The sequence below is a fragment of the Misgurnus anguillicaudatus genome, chromosome 6 (genome assembly GCF_027580225.2).
Source record: "Misgurnus anguillicaudatus chromosome 6, ASM2758022v2, whole genome shotgun sequence".
In the NCBI taxonomy this organism is placed as follows: Eukaryota; Metazoa; Chordata; class Actinopteri; order Cypriniformes; family Cobitidae; genus Misgurnus; species Misgurnus anguillicaudatus.
In genome coordinates this window covers 32,457,256-32,480,000 of record NC_073342.2, presented here as the reverse complement: position 1 = coordinate 32,480,000, position 22,745 = coordinate 32,457,256, and the positions used below count along the sequence as shown (strand labels likewise).

The 22,745-nt window shown below is 35.9% G+C and overlaps 2 protein-coding genes across 2 annotated transcripts in view; both read left to right on the top strand.

Moving 5' to 3' along the window:
* Positions 1-1,849, top strand: part of gramd2ab (GRAM domain containing 2Ab) — a 26,092-nt gene extending 24,243 nt beyond the window's left edge. Inside the window, exon 13 of the mRNA XM_073869040.1 lies at positions 592-1,849. Within this exon, the coding sequence (XP_073725141.1) occupies positions 592-595 (4 nt within the window). The 3' untranslated portion in view covers positions 596-1,849. The remainder of the gene's footprint in view (positions 1-591) is intronic.
* spg11 (SPG11 vesicle trafficking associated, spatacsin) overlaps positions 1-22,745 on the top strand; it is a 393,853-nt gene that overhangs the window by 257,648 nt on the left and 113,460 nt on the right. The window lies entirely within an intron of this gene.

The window sequence follows — 22,745 nt, the reverse complement described above, 5'->3', positions numbered from 1 at the left end:
GAATGGTGCACGACCATTCAAAAACATGACTGGGGTTCTAACGGTACAAAGCTTAATGCAAATGGGTGAAGTTTCCCTTTAACTCTCATTAATGTATATATTTCTAGTTTTCACAACATATAGTCAGTCTTCTCCTAATTACTAAAATTGCATTTCATGTTTTCTTTTATAATATTTTAAAAATAAAGGCTATAAACCACATTTTCACGGTTTATTACATTCAGACAAGGCTGTTGGAGTTCGCCCCCTAGTGGCAGTTTAATCGTAAATCCTTGTCAACATTTGAGAGAAGCTCATTTTATGAATATTTACCATAGTGGAATTAATAAATTAATAAATAAATAAATGCAAATGAATGAAACAATAAATGCATTATGCCAAGTGTTACTGATAAAGTTAAACAAAAAGGGATTAATAATTTTCACACAGTGTTTTGATTGGAACACACTAAAATAAATCACTTCCAGTTGGCGAGTTTTATTTATGCATCCAAAAAAATTCATAAATCAGATCTGAAAATCCCACCTGCAGATGGTTGGCAGCTCCTGTTTTCAGCATATTTTGGGTTTGACTTTTGAACTCTTTCTTTAGGTAACCCCTGTTTAAACCTGTGCCAGCAGTGCAGATATGAAAGGCGTCGCAGAAGAGAAGCGCAGTAGTGAAGTAGTATTTAACTCTTCAATCATCAGAAGATGACAGCGTTGTGTCAGACATCTGAACTTCTGACTGACCGCCTGCACAGAGAAACCAGCAGGAATATATGAGCCATTTACCTAAAACTTCTGCCTTCAGGATAAACGGGAATAAAGCGCTCACGGTCGGACAGATTATGGTTGTGACTGTTCAAGCTTCTGAAACCTTCTGGTGTTATCAAAACTCCAACATCAAGAGACTGTAGATGTCTGGATATTTAACCTTTATTATAACACACTTTTTGTGTTTGTTGATAGAAATATCAGTGTTTACTACACTGCAATCAATGTCTTCATCTGGATCTTTGTCTTGTTTTCCTGTACAAATATCTTTAAACTTCCTTAAAGGTGCAGTGTGTACATTTTAGGAGGATCTCTTGACAGAAATGCAATATAATAAACATAACTATATTATCAGTGGTGTATAAAGACCTTACATAATCCATAGAACGAGATGTTTTTATCTCCATACACAGCGGGTCGTCTTACATCGGAGTTGCCATTTTGCACCGCTGTGTTTACAAACTGATCTGTAGTGCACGTTTGGTCACTATGTTGTCTCGGGCGATGACGTGTTTGTTCTGTGGTGGCTACCGTAGCTTCTCTATGCGTTTCGATAGAGAGGGATGAGCGGTGGAATGAGGAGTTGGTTGCAATACACAATCTCACCATAAGATGTCGCTAAAATCTACACACAGCACCTTTAAAACAAGACAAATTTACTAGAGAATTAAAATTATGCAAGACATAACATAAAAGAATTTATCTTGAATAGCATTTATGAGATTTTGTCTAAAGGTTTCCACAATTTTACGAGTAAATTTATTTTATATTTTTACAGATTCTGCATGTCTGAGTTTTTACAGCTGTCCAATGTACATTTCACAGTAAATAATTTCAGGCTAAAGTAATAATCTTACATATGAATATATTTTAGTGAAGGGTGAAAGTAAAGTAAATATTTGGAGAAACATCTGAACATTGCTTGAGTGACTTAACAGGACATCTGACTGAAAAACCTTGAAATGTTACAGAGATGAGATGTTACAGTTTTCAGAAATGGATTGCTTGTGATCGTAAACATTAACTGTTGATTATGTGATGTATTAAAATGCAGTGTAGCTGGCGTCTGTAGGTTGTACTTGAAATATTTGCTTGCATTTCAGGCATAGAAATCAATATGTAATAGAATGATTGGTTAAGTTGTGATGTATGTAAGAGATAAGTGTGTAGTGTTGATATTTTGTACAGATTGAATGTAAAGGTGAAAATATTGTTCGACACATGAATCTGACCAAACTGTAGAAAATAAAGATGTTTTATAGACAGAGAAAACTAATAAACACATTCACCGGTTTATTAAAGATGATGACTGATTATTTAAGATGAGCTCATGACTGAGACTGGGGTTGTTATAACTGACGTATAGAGGGTATGCACGTGACGTCACCTTTGGCGAAAGTGCCCGCGGTTACGCCCACTGAGTGGCAAAAGACAGAGTGGCAGAATGAGTGTACAGTGTGAAATCAGCGAAAACAAGGTGAAAACGCTTCTAAATGAGAAACAGCTGTTGTGCGATAGACTGTACTAACAGATTAACACGAAATCGGAGCTATCGTTTTAAAGACTGACAAAAAACACCGAAAGGAGAAATAAATTGATCGTTCATGCCAACGTCCACACAGTCCACAGGTGGGTTAAAAAGTTGCTAGGGTCACTATCAAGCAGAGGTTTTACTTTCTACTTAATAGTATTTTTCAAGTATTTGTATTTTATCAGTGTTTTTCTTTGGAAAGCATACATTCCAAAGCATATTATCATAATTTTTACTCTATTACATTAGGCTACATAAATAATACGTGTTTGTTACATTCAATTTTTAAGTACATTAACATACTTTTACTCAAGTAAAAGTACACAATTTTAATGTAATTAGGTATTAAATAAATTTTAATATGCAATATTAAAGAATACACAGTATGATTATATGATTTAGAACAGTAATTCTTAAAGTGTGGTCCGCCAAACCCCCCCATGGTCCGCCAAAAAATGCCCTAAACTAGGTGTTTATACAATCGTCACTTATTTAAGTAGACTTTTTTCATATTAAGCTGCAACTCATTTCACATTTACTTTTTCAAATGAAATAAAATTCATAAAACAATTTCTGAACATAGCATTGCATTTGTGTTTAAAAAATTAGTTGTTAGTGCATATTAAACCTAAATTTAGCTTATCCTTCCTATTTTGTTGTTTTTTGGGGGCGTGTTAGAATGGGATTCTGTTAGGTGGTCCTCAGAAAAAAATTGAAAGATAAAGTGGTCCTTGGGCTGAAAAAGTTTGAGAAACACTGATTTAGAATGTAGTGAAGTAAAATTTTTCAACAAAAACCAACACCCTAATAGAGCACAGCTGCTTGGAAAATGTAACTAAGTATTGTCAACCTCTGCTTTCAAGTCCAACTAAATTTACTTTAAGCTGATAATAGTCAGTTTTAGTGCCGCAGCCGCTATGAAAACCAGCCATTAAAGAGTAACTAAACCCTTAACCAACTTTTTTTAGTTACTGATCTGTAAGAATGATGCTTTATTAGTGCTGTTCATTGATTTTAGTAATTTTTTTGACATTTGGGTATAAAGTGTTTCAATACTACAATATATGGTGTAAAAACGTCTGAGTGCTGCCCCCTTCAGGTTGAACGGTGGCTACTGCAGTTGAATTTTCCTATTGGATGTTGGGTCCAAAAAGTAACTCGTGACGTAAGCAGTTTCAAGCTCACCACGCCCTTGTTACGATCTCACCATCTCATCTTGGTATGAGCTTAGTTCGTCCCCTCTATCTCCGTTGGGATCTGCCCACTTTTCTTGCATTTTTCAAATATTGCCAGTGGGTGGAGTCAGGCTCTGATCAGGGGTTTAGTTACGCTTTAAATGTTGAACGTTTGCCACTCAACAGGGCGAGTTCCGGCGTGGTCACGTGGAAAAGTGACGTCAATGCATACCCCTTTATTACTCGTGCGTGTATGTATCCAGTAGAGGGCGATAGAGCAAAGTCTAATTTCGTTCTTCTCATTGGAATTGTGTATGAATAGAAGAATAAAAGACAAACATATAAAACGAGTAAAAATGTAATAAAATGAACAGTGAGAAATTGTAGAAAATAATGAGAAATGTAAATTAAAGGAAAAGGGCATTTGCAATAATGATATATTAATTATACACCAGGGTGTGTGTGCGCGTGCGTGCGTGTCTGCCTCTCTCTCTCTCTCTCTCTCTCTCTCACACTCACTCTCTCTCTCTCTCTCTCTCTCTGTGTGTCTGTCCTGGAGTGTCACACACCTGGTTCCTGAGCTGTGAGGTGAGTTATGTCTGGAATGTTCCCAACAACCCCTCAGAGGCTCACAGTGAGCCCCTACACTACACTCCTCCTGACAGAGACATTTACTCTTTGTGTAACACTTACTGTGTATTTACTGTGCTACTGGAACAGACATGGTAAAATATCTCAGTGTGAATGAATAATTATAAATCAAAGTAAATCATGAATCACAGTCACAGATCAGTTTAACCAAATATAAATCTGCTCAGTTTTCATACAGATTCATGCACACATATATTGCACATATTAGAGATTGTTTTATAGTCTTTGTGTGTATATTCTATTAACAGCATCATTTGTGTCAGTAAAACTCTTTTATGGATCTTTTGTGGTTTGAACTGAGCAGCTCAGAGGACTTCAGGTACACATGTGAGGGCATTTTTCCATCATATAATGTTGAAATACAGCCCACAGACCCAATCATGAGATTTAAACACCACACAAAATCCCCTTTAACAACCGATACAGAATACAGACTGAACTATTAGAGTAAAATACATTCCTTCACAAACAATAATACAGTGATGGTATCAGTAACGTGGTACTTTGATCTATTCTAAGTGAATGCCATATTCATATACTTTTATGCTGGTATTTACATGCTAGTCCAAAAGAAAAACACATTAAATGTTAATGTTTTTCACATGCAATCCCTTGAGTTTCACACAGAAATGTTCAAAAACCATTTTTGTGTGTGTGGACATGTGGGACGTCTAAGAATATCAGAGTAACTCTTACTAATACCATGGTACTTTTTGTGAGTATTTTCTGAATTATCAAGGAGTAATAATTACCACTGAATAGACATGTTAAGCACATTTGACCTGAAACCAATCACATTTTCTTTTAAAGGACACAAATACTCCCAATACCAAAATAATACCAAATACTGTATCTGATATCTGATCTGTTTATTGATTTGGATTTAAACTTCACTGCTGAAAAAACAATAAAACCGTCATAGAAAGTTCTAATGGTTTCCATTAAAATACCAATAGGAACCATTAGCTTTTACCATTAAAACCACTACACTGTAGTGTCTTTTGGGCCTTATTCCATTAGAACCAGTAAAATTCCCAATAAAACCAATAGAATTTCTGTGATGGTGTCTATTGTTTTTTTTAGCAGGGTTCTGAGTCTAGTCAAACACAACCCGTTAGCTGGTAAACTGTGTAAGTTAAATAAGACAGATGAGATCATCTGAGGTCTTCCAGTATTAGTCTTAATCTGAACTCTTATGTCAGAGTTTTCCTTATAAAAGTGACTTAAGTGTTTTAAGTATTTTGTGAGTGTTGCTATGTTATGAAATCTCAATATTATGTCTTTGCTTCATTTCATGTAAGTTTATGGGATGTTTCTATAACATTTAGGAGTTTCTGAAGTAAAACTTAAAGATCATTATTGCACCAAAAACTTAAATGTAAATCTCAAATACTTGGTCATAAGATTCATATCATGCATAAAGTGTTGAAATATATTTATGTACCAAACTCTTTTGTTTTAGTTTGCTAATAGATTTAATTGTGTTGTATTTTCATGTGGTTAAATGAATGAAATGATAGCTGTGTCTTCTCTCTCCTTTCATTTGTTTTGTGTGAGATATCAGTTTGATTTAACCATCAGTCTCAGGTAAGTCTTTAATGAGCTTTAGTATTGATTTAGGTCATAAACTAACACACGCTGCACATATAATCTGTCAACTTTACAGTTTCAGGAGCCAGACGAATGACTTTGGGTGGTAATAAATCTTTCTGTTCTTCTCTCAGGCAGTGAGATCATTTACACTACAGACTTGTGAAGAAGTGTTGTGATTTGATTCAGAATCATGATGAAAGTACTGTGTGTATGTATTCATTAAAAAAAATCTGCTGTTCAAGTCCTTCAGCAAACAAATGAAGAGTTTAAACCCCTACCATCATCTTCATCACAGTACTCAACTGAAGATGTTAACTACACGCAGGTATTACAATACATATGTTATTCTTATCACTATAATATGAATAAATGATCAAGTATGATTCTTACATATTTATACATGATAACAGTATGTGGAAGATTTTCATCATTGTATTTGCCAAACATTGGTCCTTAAAAATGATTATTTTATCTTAAAGCATTTCATTTTGAAACATGGACTCTTTGTTGATGTTTGACGTTATGACCCGTGAGTCTTTGAAATCCTGTTTAACCTCATTCAGAGATCAGCAGCGGGATGGGAAGATCTCATTGTTCACTGTCTGGATTTTACAAACCTGTGTCGTCTCACGGTCACACCATTGTTTCAGAAAGCCAGTGTTAGTTTCAGGATGAGATGATCACAGTCAGTTGCATCATACATCAGATTGACATCGCTATGAGACAAAAACATGACCATCATTCTCCAAGGATTAGCTGAAGTTCAGACGCATGTTCACACCTTGACTGAAGCTGTGAGATGTTTTAGCTGTGAAATTTCCCACAGAGATTTTCATGTCAAGCTGGTGAAGACTTGTAAATAGATTCTGAGCTGTTAGATCAGGACAGATCATTTCTTCATAAGTGTCATAAACATTGTGTTTACATGTGTTAGTCATAAATTAAGTTACTTAAAGGTGCAGTGTGTCATTTTTATAAGGATCTCTTGACAGAAATGCAAAATAATATAAAAAACTATATTATCAGGGGTGTATAAAGACCTTTTATTATGAACCCTTATGTTTTTATTACCTTAGAATGAGATGTTTTTATCTACATACACAGAGGGTCCCCTTACGTGGAAGTCGCCATTTTGTGACAACCATGTTGTTTTAAAAACTATAGTAAAACCATGGTTAGTGTAGTAAAAGCATGGTTTTGCTCATAGTAATCAATATACAAAAAAAACATGGTTACACTTTTACCACACAAAAAACATGTTTAATTTTCATAAGGGCAGACAGACATATTTATTTTATCAGATAACAAACTCAGTAAATTTTTTATATTATCAGACATTTGGTCAGTATCGGTCAACACAATGTGCCAATACCATTATGGTATCAGATGGCAGCCTGTTTACATTAATTATGAATGATATACAGCCTTGAATAAATTTCATAATATAGTAGCCTATCATGGTATTTTCATGGTATTTACACTGTTTTTTTTATTAAAGGCGGAGTCCATGCTGTTTGAAAGCCAATGTTGATATTTGAAATCACCTAAACAAACACGCCCCTACCCCAATAGAATCTGGACCTTCTGTTGATAGACCCGCCCCACACATACGCAACCGGGCATTTGATTTGATTTGATTGGCTATAAGTGTGTTTTGGTAGTCGGCCCGTCTCCTTTCCCAACGCGTTTTTCAAACATCGTGGACTCCGCCTTTAAGTGTAAGCAACATTTCTGGATTCCTCTATGGTGTTTTATCACACATCATATGTATATATATATATATATATATATATATATATATATATATATATATATATATATATATATATATATATATATATATATATATATATATATATATATATTAATTACAGTCTTATTAATTACAAAGAAATTATTAAAAATTTATTTTATAAGAAACTTTTCATAAAACTGGGGCCTTCCTGGCACCATCTCACGACCCTCAGTTTGAGAATCACTGATCTAATGAACGACATCACTGTGATATTAATACACGCGCCTCCCACCCTCCTCCGCGCGTTCTCGTCACCGCACAGCAATTATCAGTCAGAGCGACGCGCGTCCACGGGCGGGCTATCGGAGGAGGCGCGTTCGAGCAAATGAATGAGCGCGCATTATTACGCCGCTGTGAGAGGAGCTCTAGTGAACGGCGTGGACGCGGATGTAACGACACGAGCCACTTTCAGTCGGGTTAAATAAAGCGACTCGGCGCGTTCAGACCGGAGACCCGCGAGGAAATGGACACGAGCGTTTACATTCATCATTTTAACGCAGGTAAGGAGAGACACGTTTGACGCAGAGGCGCATCGGGTCTGTCTGTGGTCTTCTGTCTGTCAGCGGGTCTGACAGGGTTCTGGTTCAGACCCGGACATCTCTGCAGCGAAGCGCTTCTGTCGGGTCCGTCTTTAAACCGCATCTCTATACATTATTATATATGGCAATGCAATGCAACCCAAGCTTTTTCATTGTGACATTAATACTGGTCCTGGTCCAGATCTGTCTTTGTTTAGAATCGATGCTCTTTGGATCTTGTTCATACCAGTATGTCATCAGAATGTACGGATGGATCTTAATGTCATATGGATATATAGGCCTACATATCAATCTATATAGCATTAGGACATATGGATACATCAGTCATCGGGATATAAGGCGGGTGCATGATTGTTATGTGATGGTTCTGATTGTTGGGTTTGTCTAAATAATCTTTTACATGCACACAAGAGGCTCGTGCACACGTGTAATGCTGGTTTATTTGCATTCATGTCCATATAAACGCCTGTATGTGAGCTGTTCTCCATATTGTCAGTGAGTAAATAAAGCAGGATTGGGTTTGTCTTTGTTTATTTGGGTCTGTATGGCATCTGTCTAGCTGTTCTGGAGTCAGTCTGCATCCATTTGATCAATGCAATCATTTGTCAGGATCAGAAAATCAAGCCAATGTGGTTGTGTTTCATATACATTAACAAACATGCTGTGTGCCTACATAGACAGAATTGATCAGAGATAGAGGGAGCGACATGTGTAGTGAACTTCATGCATCTGCATTATGAAGGTAGGGCTGTGCAATTAATCGCTTTTAAGTTATTGATTTAAACAATTATTGTGCAATTAAAATATAAATTACGTGCTGCTGGACCGATGTGTTTGTAAGGCAGCACTGCTTTGACACGTATAGTCTATTGCAACACTTACTTCATAAAAAGCTTAAAGGTGCAGTGTGTCATTTTTATAAGGATCTCTTGACAGAAATGCAAAATAATATAAACAACTATATAATCAGGGGTGTATGAAGACCTTTCATAATGAACCCTTATGTTTTTATTACCTTAGAGAATGAGACATTATCTACATACCGAGGGTCCCCTAACATGGAAGTCGCCATTTTGTGCCGCCATGTTTCTACAGAAGCCCTTAACGGACAAACTTTTTTTACGAAGCTGTCTCCGAAGATGAAATGTTTGTCTCGTGGTAGCTACCGTAGCTTGCGATGCGATGGGTCAGCAGTTAACTGAGCCAATAGTTGCAATTTGCAACCTCACCACTAGATGTCGCTAAAATGTACACACTGCACCTTTAAATAAATGCATGTTTTCAAAGGCACAGAGATTGTGTTAAATAATTGCAACATGAGTTTTCAAAAATATTCATGATTATGATTTTGCCCATAATCGAGCAGCACTACATAAAGGGCCGTTTGCATCAGGATCTGATGTTTTTAGGCATCTTTGTTTTAAAATTTAATCAAATGCATTGCAGTTTATTATGAGACACAATTGCTCTGTTTTTGGCAATATGCATTTAATCCACAAAACACAATCTGACAATAATCTGTCAGTGTCTCAAAACCTCGTGAGCATAATGTGTGCATGCTGTGCAGTTTACTAGAGTTTTCAGTCTCAGAAATGACACATTGTTACTTTGTGTTGAATTGTGTAGATGTTGAAAGGATTTGATATCATGCATTGACTAACCAGACCTTATCTTTATGATTTGACATTAAAGCTGTGAGTAAACACAAATGTAATCCATTTTTATTGAGTTGAAAATCTTTATGAGCTAAAGCAATGAGGGTGTCAAGCTGTGAGCCCTGTAGAGTTTAAATCCATTAAAGCTGATATGGATTATAACGTTTCATAACAGTGGGCTATGAATAGTCTTAATGGTTGTAAAGGGGTTTTATTCCATTGAATTTCACTGGAAATGCAAAGCATGATGGTGTGTGTGTGTGTAAATGGTGTCAGGGCACTCGCTGAACTGGTTTGTGTTCTTGTGTAAATTTGACTATACGTTTGTGACAGTTAATGTGAGTCAATATATATATACAGTATAAGGTACATGTAACAGTAAATATGAATTGAATACACACACGTATATGAAAGACTCATCACTGACCCAGAAACTTTTGTCTGGTTTATAGGTTTATGTTTTAGTTGTTTTGTGACATTGTGGCATTTTTAGCCTGCGGTGGTCAATAAAACTGTACAAACATCACTAATGAAAGGTTATAGGTGAAGTTAAGATGACTATCAGTTATGTTTATACTAGTGTACGTGATTTAAACAAACCTCTGACACTCTCTTCAGTGTCTATCTCATTTTCATCTGTTTGTGTTACAGTCATGACTTGTTGAGAAAAGATGTGATTTCACTTTTCTAAGCAATCAGAATGCATGTGATTGACTAAACATCTGTAGCATTAACTAAATACAAAAACTATCACTGTAAAAAATTGCTGTATTTATGCCAGTAACTTACTGTAGAAGATAAAGATGTTTCATGTTGATTTAAATTTAAACAAACTGTTGCCAGTAAATAACATAAATGTAAAATCTACAGTAAGTTACTGGCAGCTAGTTGCCAGTAATACCCAGTAATACTGTAATTTCTACAGACAGTAGGGCTGTCAAAAGGTTAGCCGCGATTAATTGCATACAAAATAAAAGTTTATTTTGGCATAATGTATGTGTGTGCATTGTGTGTAATTATTTTTGTGTATTATTTTGTAATTATATTGTATATATTTTGATATATTTTATATTATAAAAAATATATAAATACCTTTTTTTTTAATGTATACATGCATGTATATATATATATATATATATATATATATATATATATATATATATATATATATATATATATATATATATATATATATATATATATATATATATATATATATATATATATATATATATATATATATATATATATATATATATATATATATATATATATATATATATATACAAAATGATAACACACAATAAACACAAATATATTATGCAAAAATACACTTTTATTTTGAATGCGATTAATCGCAATTAATCTCTGCCAGCCCTAAAAAAGTTTTTAAATACTTATGTAATGTAAACATTCAAATCTTAACCTTAACGTTGACCTAGTAATTACTTGAAATACCCTCTGAGATTAGTAAAATGTATTACTACATTTATTTTACATAGTTATTGTTTTTAATAAATAATAACTTACCTGTTTTTGGACCTTCATCTGGTAATTTTTATTTATTGGTACGTTAAACGTATCTGTGTATTTTGCATGAGTTGTCAGTTTTCTGATATATTGGCTTGTTGTGTAATGGTGGTCACATGACATTAAGATTTAGATATTTAAATAAAATATGATTTAATGTTATTGATAAAATTTTTTTAACAACCCACGAAGCCCCTGCAATTCTTATGCAAACCAACAAGGACTTGCGAACCCCAGTTTTGGAAACCCTGTCTTATAAGATCTGATAAATTGTTTACAAATTAAGAAAGATTGGTCGCTGATATACAAATGGAAATCAGTCCCAGCAGTCTTTATTAAATAAAAACAGGAAATATAAAAATACATTTTGGAAAAGGTTTGTGAAGTCTGACCTTTTGGATGAATAGTTAAAGAAGAGATGTGATCTTTGTTTGGATCCAGAAGATTATTAAATACAGACAGACACATCACACTTGAACTGTTTTATCATTTCTGTTTCTCTTTCTGTCTTTTCATCAGTTGAATTTGATCGTTTCATCTAAACATCTGCTGTTTTGTCTGCAGCACACCTGAGCATCATATGAATCATGTCGCCCTATTTGACTCCAGATCTTTCTATTGATTGGATGAAGTGATATGAGCAGAATCTTATACAGTAATAGTATACACGATCAATAGACTGCATGCTTATTTTTGCTGGAAAATCTCATTAATTACTCTTTGCACTGAGGATTAAACTGGTCGTATGGGTTTGACCCTGACAAATTGGAACAAATTAAAAGCAGTTCCTCATTTTTCACGCTTAATGGCAGTATGATTTAATCTCAAGGTAAAATAATTGGCTTCTTATTATAATTAAACTGGTCGTATGGGTTATTGGATTACTGACCTCACGTTCGGATGAGTTTGTGTTAAACTGTATTTGTCCTGGATTTTCTCCATGTACTGAATTGCGTGTTGAAGTTTGTAGGATTGATGCTTGACTTATAACCGCATTAGTGAGATTGTGAAGTGTTTGGTGTGCAAATGTGCCATCACAAATGAATTAACATTGTGTCATTATGGTTTTTGATCCGACCAATCATTTCCTCCGATCTTGTGAGGTGACCTGGACCTGCATAACATCACCTACATTCTGATTTCTAGTTTTGCATGGCCATGCATGCTTCACATTTCTCTTATCTAGTGTTGTCTGACATTTCTCTTGGTGCTTTTATTTAATTTATATATTTCTTTATAAGGTGTAGACATGTAAGGTTGCAAAATTCTGGGAATTTTGGAAAATGTCCATCAAATTAACCCAGGAATATATTGGAATTGTGGCACACTGATGAAGAAAAGTCAGATGTTGGAGAAGCTAGGGTTTGTATGTGGTATAGTTTGTGTAAATGACCTGAAAATATCCAATAATTTACTTTTAATTCCTTAAGTTTCCAACTTTCCAAAATTCCTGAGCTTTGCATCCGGAAGCTGAGCATCTTTTGCACTTTTTATGTGGCACATAGTTGCTGCCTACTGTATGTAGTGTTGTGTTTTTGTTAGGGTGTTGTCTATATAGACAGTAGGGGACTTCAGTGGGCTTTGAAGCTTGTTTTTACCTGTAATACTTGCACTGGACCATCATTCTGATCTCTGATCATTTTTAGTCACATGATCTACTTCCTCCAAACCTAAACGATTGGTGGTTAGTTTGAAGGAACTGATATACAGGAAGTTAGTAGAGTACTTCCATATTTCATAGTTAACTCTGCATGGTTTATATTACAAATGGTCATAAATGTTCATGTAGCTCAATCAGTAGTGCATTGAATTTAGATTGTAAAGGTCATGGGTTTGATCTCTAATAAACCCAAAACATGTATATAGATTGAATTCACTGTAAGTTAGTTTGGAGAATAGCATCTGCCAAATGCATAATAACCTTTGACTGTTGGAGTACACGTGTAAACTTTTAGTTGGGGATTGGAGAGACAGGCTGTGTGCTTTTTTGATATGCTGGTTTCTATTATAAAGATTGAATCATCACAATTAGATTCATGAAAAAAATTTAATTTGTTCAGTATTGCGCTTCCTGACGGCTCAGTTTTGTCAAAGGCTCCGCCCACCTGTGCAGAACAGCTGGAAACAGCTACGCCCATCTGTTTCTGTTCTTTTATCACTGCTGTTTGTTTAACCTTCGCACAATTCACATGCAAATGAGTTAAAACAGTGAAGATATTTTCAGGCAAGTTGCAAAAGCAGTAAACGCTATTCAACCAGCATGTTTGTCTGTCTGTGATGTTCAGATCAAAGATGTGTTTGTCATTAATGTGTGTGCGTGTGTTTCTCAGCTGTTAGACAGATTGATCTGCACTTCATTACTCTACAATAGACATTAAAGGGCGAGTACCTGCTCACTTTTCATATGCATTCGCAATGTGTATTATGTGTTTGTGGGGTTTACTTACCGTCTGAAGATGAGGGCTAAATCTTCATCTATAGAAAGTAACAAATCTAATGTGTTTTAGTTTAATTGTGAAGGTTTGCATGAGTTATTTTGAAACATGCATTTTTAATCATATTTGACATAGTATTTCTGAAATAGTTGATTCTGTAAAGTATCCATCACTCAAGTTAATTAAAACAAGAGAATATTCCTGAATAGTGTAGGCGGGTGGCATATTTTCTTTCATAGAGATATAAATATGACACATTATATGATGAAGTGATACTAAAATCATAACTCAAGGACACTGGCCGAAGATGTGTATGCGTGTTTGTGTGTGTGTGAGAGAGAGAGAGAGAGAGAGAGAGAGAGAGAGAGAGAGAGAGAGAGAGAGAGAGAGAGAGCACATTCCTTCAGTCTCAGTTCATGTCGATCGTCCTTGATGGGTGTGTAACTCCTCATGCTGGTTGGCTGTATCAGATGTCGCTTGACTTTAGGAGATACAGTATCAGAATAAAACATTCACACGCATCTCCTGAGCTCAGAAGAGATGAACACAAAGCTCAGTGTTATGTGAAGGTTGTCATTTCTGTGAGTTCTCTGAGAATCAGACACTAATATTTACCGCAGTAACTCAAGATGATATACTGTACCGTTGTATTAAAGGCGCTCTAAGCGAATTGACGTGTTTTAGACCATAAAACATTTTTGTTACATACAGCAAACATCTCCTCACTATCTGCTTGCTGCCTGTCCGCTGATCCAACTGTAAAAAAACGCGATCTCTGTAGACAGCTCAGGCTCGACAAACGGCAATATCAACATAGTGGCCAAACCTAGCACAACAAAACATAACAGTGTTCCAGCCAATAAACGACAAGAAGGATTTGGGGGTGGGGGTTGGGCGCGTTCATGAAAGCACGGACGGGAGAGGGAGGGGGAGGCGTTAGCTACGCTCCGTTTGTTTGAAAACAGTTCAAACATCAACAGGAAGTGACGTCGCACATTATTCGCATAGAGAGCCTTTAAAGTATTTCTACTGTTAGATTTAATAACAAATATTACACACAATTAGAGTTGCAAAATTGTGGGAATTTTCAAGGCTGGAAACTTTCCATGGGAATTAACAGGAATATATGGGAGTTAACGGGAATATATGGGAATTTGAATTTATTACTTAAGGATAGCCCCTTGAGATTAGGGCTGTCACAATGATTAAATAATCCTCTCATCGCCATAATTTCAGATCACCGCAATGATTGCACATCTCTCTAAAAAACACAAGGGGGAGCTGCAGCGCCTGTATAAACAAGACTGTATCAGATGGCATTCCTTAACTGACAGTGTAACGTGATACGTTGCAAAGCCATTTAATGCAGTTAAAACAACATTTAAAGAAATGCTGCAAAACTTTGATAAGCAGTATGAACTATTATCATTAAATAATTACTTATTAAATATGTGTTATGTGTATTAATATTCACTGTTAGGTAAACCTTGCAAAAGATTTAATTTAAATAATCACAACAATGTATAAAAATAATTTCATGAACAATCAAAATGTATGAGAATTAAATGTCAAAGCAATAAAACAGACAATTAATCGTCATAACCGCCAAAGCCATAAAACAGGCAAATTAATCATCATATTCCTCACAATTTATTAGTTTAAAACTTGTGCTTGTGCTGTAAGTGTGCAACAACATGATCCCATTGTAAAGACAAATACACTGACTGAATAAATATTTAAGTGAAAAATCAAACCCCAAGAAGTTTGGAAACATTACTATTTTTAATGTTTTGAAAGAAGTCTTTTATGCTCATCAAGCATGCATTTATTTGATCAAAAATCCTTCATTTATATTTAAATGATTTCTAAAGGATTTTTGATCAAATAAAGCCACGGCTTGATGAGTGCAAGTATCAGAATTCTTCAAAATTTTTATTACCCTGCATGCATGTCTGCTTATGACCAAATTAAATGTTTATTTATATTTGTATATAATATTGTTTATAGAAATTTCCCTAAATTCCCATAAATTACGTTAAGTTTCCCAAAAGTTAAGTTCACATGTAAAGTGTCAGGAAATGTACCAAAAAATTTCCTGGAAAAATTCTGCCCCTTTATAACCCTGCACTTAACAAATAATGCAAAATATGCAAAAAAGCAATGCATGCTCTTCTCTGAAAGCAGTTTATATAGCGGTATGAAAAATGATGCTGTTATAAATTATATTCATGTGTCAGTGGGATTTAACATCATCTTGTTGTTACTGCGTTGCAATGTCACTGATGAATCAACTTTAAAACTATATATGTAAGTTAAATTCAGCAGTTATGGTCAGCACGAGCGTCTGTCTGATACCACGTGACATTTTAAAAGCACAGACCTCTCTCTGAAAGTTCATTTGTTGTGTTTCATCTTGGTGTCACAGGGTACAATCATCCTTTATCTCATTTTCCTGTCGGCCGCGTCCAGGGACTCTTAAATATAGCTCGCGCTCAACATTTACTCTGTGACCGAGCCAAACCAAGCTCATCTCCAGCGTGAGTCGTCCTTCACATCTGTGAGAAGCAGAACAATGTCTCCTTTCAGTCGTCTATGTGCATCTTCACAGCTGCAGGGAATTATGGGATTGTTTATAGGTGTCATGTGTTCAGGACGTTTGTAGATCAACTGCTTCTGTACGGTTGTGGTCTCCATGATTCATGAATAGATTCACTGACCTACTTCGCTTTTACTTTAGTGTTTATTATCATCATATCTAACACCCACTAAACATGAATTGTTAAGACAAGCATCATTATTACTCTTCTTCATCATATAAACCTCTAACATGATACCTGAAGCTTTACCTTAAGAGATGTGAGATTTTCCTCCTGGTGGTTTTATGTTAGTTATAAATGTATAAGTTATGTTTCCATCTCATTGGTTTTATGTTTGAGTTTTTCATTATTAAGATCTATAAACATACAACCGCATGAAGTGAAAAGATTTGTGTCTACCCAAAACTGCACTGATCCTGGACCAGGCTGAGTTGGTAGTCATATAAACAGTGCGGTGGAATCTGACCCCAGATCAGCTCATTTGAGAGACTGGGAGTGTCACAAGACTCTGGTTTGACCCGGTCTGGGAGGAGACAATAAAATGTTTGATGGGTGACTTCTGTCAAACACACGTCTCTGGTTTCAAACCCCAGCAGGACATCAGGCCTAAAAATGCTTTATAGAGAGAAAAAGACGGCGAAAAGAAGGGTAAGGTGAAATCTGATTAAACAATAACAGACTTACATCACACTCTTAAGTATAAAGGTGCTTTACGATGCCTTAGAAGAACCAGTTGTGTTAAAAGAGCATCTATTAAATTGCTTAAAACATTATTTTGTGTATTTGATGAAATTATGCGTTGATTTTGTACAAAGCTCACCGATCTGAAAATCGCAGCGTCTTCCGATATGCCAGCTAATTTGTAAATTGTGATTGGCTTAAACACCTCTGATGTCAGCCAGAAATGTGACGCTCCTAACCGTGTTTAACAGATTAGCTTATAATTAGGGATACACCGAAATGAAAATTCTTGGCCGAAACGGAAAACCGAAAAAAGGAAACCAAGGCCGAAAAACCGAAACCGAAACACCGAAAGAAATTATTATGCCAATTATTAGTACAATTGCATTTATGACTATCACTGTGTACTAACTTTACTAGGGGTGTGTGACGGATAAAAAAAACTCACAGTTCGGATCACATTACAGTTTTTGAGGCACAGATCAGATTATTTTTCGTATCAGCAAAAAGCGGGTGGGAAAAATCTAATAAACAATAAAGAAATTGCAAACATTTATAAAAGAGAACAAAGTTGTACATTAATAAGGTCTGAAATTAGCTTTACAGAAATCAAATTAAATTAATCATAACACAATAAATTAAATATATTATTATTTTTAGAGCTATTTGTCTCGTTGTCATGGGTTGTTTGATTAACATTAATGACACAGATTTAAGTAGGTTAATCTGACTGTCTATACATACACTTAAGACATAAACAAATGTTTTTATTAGAAAAAGAATACTGTGGAGATAATTTTGTTTATATGTGCCCTGTCAATAACAGAGAGATTTTATGTTTGCATGTTTTTTTTTTAAACGCGTTTCTCTCGTATGTGCACTTTTGAGGGCACTTATACGCGCACACACAAAGAGACGGAGAGTGAATCCAAACAGCGCAACAGTCGCTCCACATAAAAAGGTTACGTTGTGTTTCGTTGCTTTATTCGCCAAATGTATGTTAATGGATTACAGTATGATGAGACACGTAAGCGCGACTCTCTCTAAAGTTTACACATCAAGACATGCTTAATCTTTGCAGACGCGTGCAAACAGCTCGACCGTGAGTGAAACCTGCTAGCGCACAGATGGGAGGGGCGCGGTTGACATTCATTTTCGGTTGACATTTTCGGCTGGATTTTTATTTCGGCCCGAAACCGATAATGCCATTTTCGGCCTAAACTTTCGGCGACCAAAATTTCAGTGCACCCCTACTTATAATGCAATGCTGACAGTAGTTAATACTGTCTTCACTACCTTTTCAATACGAGCTGAAAAATGGCTTGATCAGAATATAACAGATAAGTAGGGCTGGGTATTGGCAAGGGCCTCACGATACGATACATATCACGGTACAATACAATACGTTGCATGTTATGATACATTGCAATACTTTTTCTTTTCTTTTTTATAAAAAATGTAAAAAATAGAGCTTCATTTTTTTAAATACTTTTTTAAAGCCAAAGTGCTTCCACATGTCTGCTTTGAAAGCTGCAGGTGTTTTCACATTTTCTGCCATCTTCTCACTCCCGCTAACTTCTGAGACATTGGCCAAATGGTCGTATATGACACAACTGTAGAGCGACAACTACAGCAGTGGCGGAGGAGAGTTTTTTTTTTTTTTTTTTTAAATATGAATAGCACCGATATTTTTGCACAGCCCTATTGGTAAGGTAAGAGTACTAAGAGACTGTTTACACCTGGTATTAAGATGCATTTCGGTCAATCAGATCACAAGTGGACAACACTAAAGATGGGTGTATATATATTTTGGGCTCGTCCACTTTCGACCACGTTCATAGGTAGTCAAAAACACATTTGACTGGATTGCTTTTGTGGTCGTGTAGACGCTCATGTGTTTGAAATGCCACAAAAGACTGCCTGCTCTTTGTCTATTGATGTACCGAGCACAATGTTTTACATCATTTATGACTTCTAGCACAAACACACAGTGTACAGCGTGATCTTTAGGCTTTTATTGATAAAACAGAAGCGGCTACTTTCAGCGTCTTTCATTCGTTTCATTTTGCAAGCGTGTGAAAGTTACACGAGCTTATTTCATTAATTCCTCTGAAGTATCAGAGAAACAAACCTCTTACCTATACATGTACAAAACACAGTGCAACATGTTTACTAACAACACAAGCAGCAGGCAACGTGTCTCTCTCGTCCACTTGTGATCTGATCGACAAAAACGCATCTTAATACCAGGAGTAAATAGCCCATAAAACCATGTTTGCATTTGTGATCGCAGAAACGACAAACAACAAGCGCTGCACTGCACCAAACTTGTGTTTGAATCATGGGTTAGTCGGTAGTAAAGTCTTTAAATATGAAAACATCGACTACTTACAGACTGTGAGTCGAAGCGGGTGGAGTTATGATAATGACTGTCGTGTCCACGTCAATAGGCCCAGGACGTAAACTGTTGCCTAGAATCCGGGTTTGTACCTTTTGCATATCGTCAACCTTAGGGGTGTAACGGATCTCGGTAAAGAATCTAATTGTCCTGTCATCCTCCCACGGTTTGGGACGCACGTGCACCACAGTGCACAGTGTTTGATTCAAGCACGCATTTCTAATATAGTTTGGTAAAAAAAACAACGCATAACTGCTAATGTATGGTTCTGAATAAGCACTGCGTGTGTTTACCTGCCCAATCAACTCATAAGATGCAAATCTGTTGCGAACCTCACAGTTCCTCCACACGTGTTGGTGTGTGCGTTTGTGTGTGTGTGTGTGTGTTTGTGGCGCGGACTGTTTAGCGTGGCAAGCGAAGGAGAAAAGATGCTAAAAGAGGCACCGCCAGCTTCATTTAAGTCTACTGCAGCAGCGATGCCCAAGAAAACGTGGACAAAACTGTAAAATTCACAAGTGCCGTATGCTCAAGGCAATACATCTAACATGATGAATTGCTTATTACGCCGTCATCACCAGGGTGTCGTTGATAGCACGCGATCGCAGGTGAGACAGAAACAGCACACATTGCCTTCGTGTTTAAATGTTAACAAACTGATCTTCTTGCGAAAAAAAAACTTGAAGATAGTGGCATAGAATATAAAAAGTTACTCAATGTCCTAAGCTATTTTATGTGCATTTTAAAATTACTGTAAAGTAGGGCTGTCACGATTATGAAATGTGGCTGATGTTTAATGGTCTAATAAATTGTGGCGATTATGACAATTAATAGGGCTCATGAAATAATTTTCACACATTGTTGTGATTTATTGAAATGAAATCTTTTGCGAGGTTTACCTGGCTGTAAATATTAATACACATAACACATATTTAAATATAAAATAAAATGTTTAAATAAAAATAAAAATGCAAATTAATATAAACTGACTATACCAGAACATGCCTTAAATAATAGCCAAACCTACTAAGGTCATATTAGTACAAAAATCAATTCCTTACAGATCCTTAAGAATAGCATCCTTTACTTCCCTAAATTTGGTAGAGTTTCGTTGCAAAACGAGATAACGCCGTTTTTAACATTTTTGTCAAAACATGTTTATTATTATGTTATCATGTTATTATTTTGTTTTATGGTGCTACTTAGCTTTATACAACAGTTCTTTCTGGTTCTCGAATCTGATTGGCTAAGAGCCATACGATATTGTGCTGATAACAGCACTGTAACCTCTTCACCTCTCGTATTATTCCGCCACCTAGTGAATGGAGGTCCTAAGCAGGCTCATCTCTGAATGGAAAAACACAGACGCGCTGTTTGAATCACGCTCCGTGTGTCTCATTAGTTCACTAGCTCATAAATCAGTCTGAATCCCCAATCAGAAGTTATTATTCCGTCAAAGATCAACGCTCTTGGATGTTACGTTACAGTTAATGGGAGTAATGTCTTGTCACATCGTGTGGATGATTAACACTTGGAAAGAGGAATATAAACACTCGTTTTTTTCTGGAGCTATATCTTTTATCAGAACGCGAAAACACCGTGAAACTGCAGGTAAGCCCCGCAGCTTTTAAATGTGGACATTGATCATTTACTTTATCGTGACGTGACTATTAAAACATGTTATGAGATATCGCCACTGATATATTTATAAGCAGCATGCAAAAACATCTCTCTGACACTTATAAAAAACAGTTTTATATAGTACTGACAAGAACAAAGTTTAATAATAATAATCGAGTGCTCGTATCACGTTAAGAATAAATGAGAACGCAATAGTAACGTTATACAAATAGTTTTATTAACTTTTACCTCGCGCCAAAACAATAACAACACAAAAGACACTAAATATGAATTAAAAAACAAGTAATAGTTTGATCATGACACCAAATACTGCTGATTTGATCTCATTTTGACGATCATAAACAAACAAGGCCAACATGAGAGCCGGGGTATCTCTTTCAGAAATGTAGCCCAGAGAGGGCGGTGGTCAGCGGGGCGAGTGAACACTGATGTCCGCTCATGCTTTGGTTCTCATTCGTACCGAATCTCACTAAGCAAACGTTCAAACAGGCGCTATCTTTACTAATCGACTGCAGATTTAAATATAATACATATACATTCTCGACTGAACTAATCTTAAAACTACACTTTGTGACCAAGAAACGGTAATATAAAGTAACGGCTTTTCTGTCCATTTGAGTTGTTATGAGCTTCAAAGCAGCCGAAAGTTTTACCTGTCATTCTGGCCGCCCTCAAATCCGTGGCGGAAGAAGTAGTTCTCAAACAAAGAGGCTTTTAAAATAACTCCGTTGTTGTTTTCTAGTTTTCGTTTTTCAAACGTGTGCCGTCGAACTGTTGTATAAAAGCAATATCGCTCTCGGAGTCGTGTGATATAGCTCTATATCATCACGGCTGTGATTGCCTCCGCCACTCGGCCTGCGGCCTCGTGCCTCTGGCCTAATCACAGCCGTGATGATATAGAGCTATATCACACTCCTACTCGAGCGATATTGCTTAAGTATTTTTTAAGTTATGAAGGTTTAAATCAAAACAAACCAACTGCAGTTGAATTGATATTAATTGGAATGCACAACCAAAAAATTTGATTTTGGGGGGAAAAAAACGGAGTTATCTCGTTTTGCTACGAAACTCTCAAATGCTGTTTTGGAAATGTATGTTTTATGCAGTTTTTTATCAATGTTTGCACTGCAATGTTTTTTCCACTGTATTGAATGGCTTTGCAATGTATCACGTTACACAATCTGCAGCTCCCCCTTGTATTTTTTAGAGAGATGTGCAATCATTGCGGTGATATGAAATCATTGCGATGAGGTCAAACAATCGCGATGAGACGATTATTTAATTATTGTGACAGCCCTACTGTAAAGTTGGTACATGTAATATAATAATACAAGTGCTCTTACATGAAAGTGTTGATTTTGGAAGAAGTTAAAACGACAAAGGTCTGCATTTTTGTAAAGAAGCCTGTTGTGACCAAAGTGCACCGAAACCGTGACCCTAAAACCGTGATACGCACCGGACCGTGAGTAATTTGAACCGTTATAGCCCTAGTTAACATGAACTAATACACACTTACACACCAAAGGATATGTAAAATTGTGAATCGGATAATAGGTGCTCTTTAAATGGTTCCATAAAGAACCTTAAAAGTTCACAAAGGTTGTAAATGATGCTTTAAAGACCTTGCTTTAACTTTGGCATTAATGTGAAAAACATTTGAAGCACCTGTAATTGTTTAAAGGTATAATTTTGAATTGTATAGGGGAAGGCATTGAGCGGTAGAGGTTAAATTGCTGTGTGGTTATTCTGGTACATCGGGGTGCAGGATATCC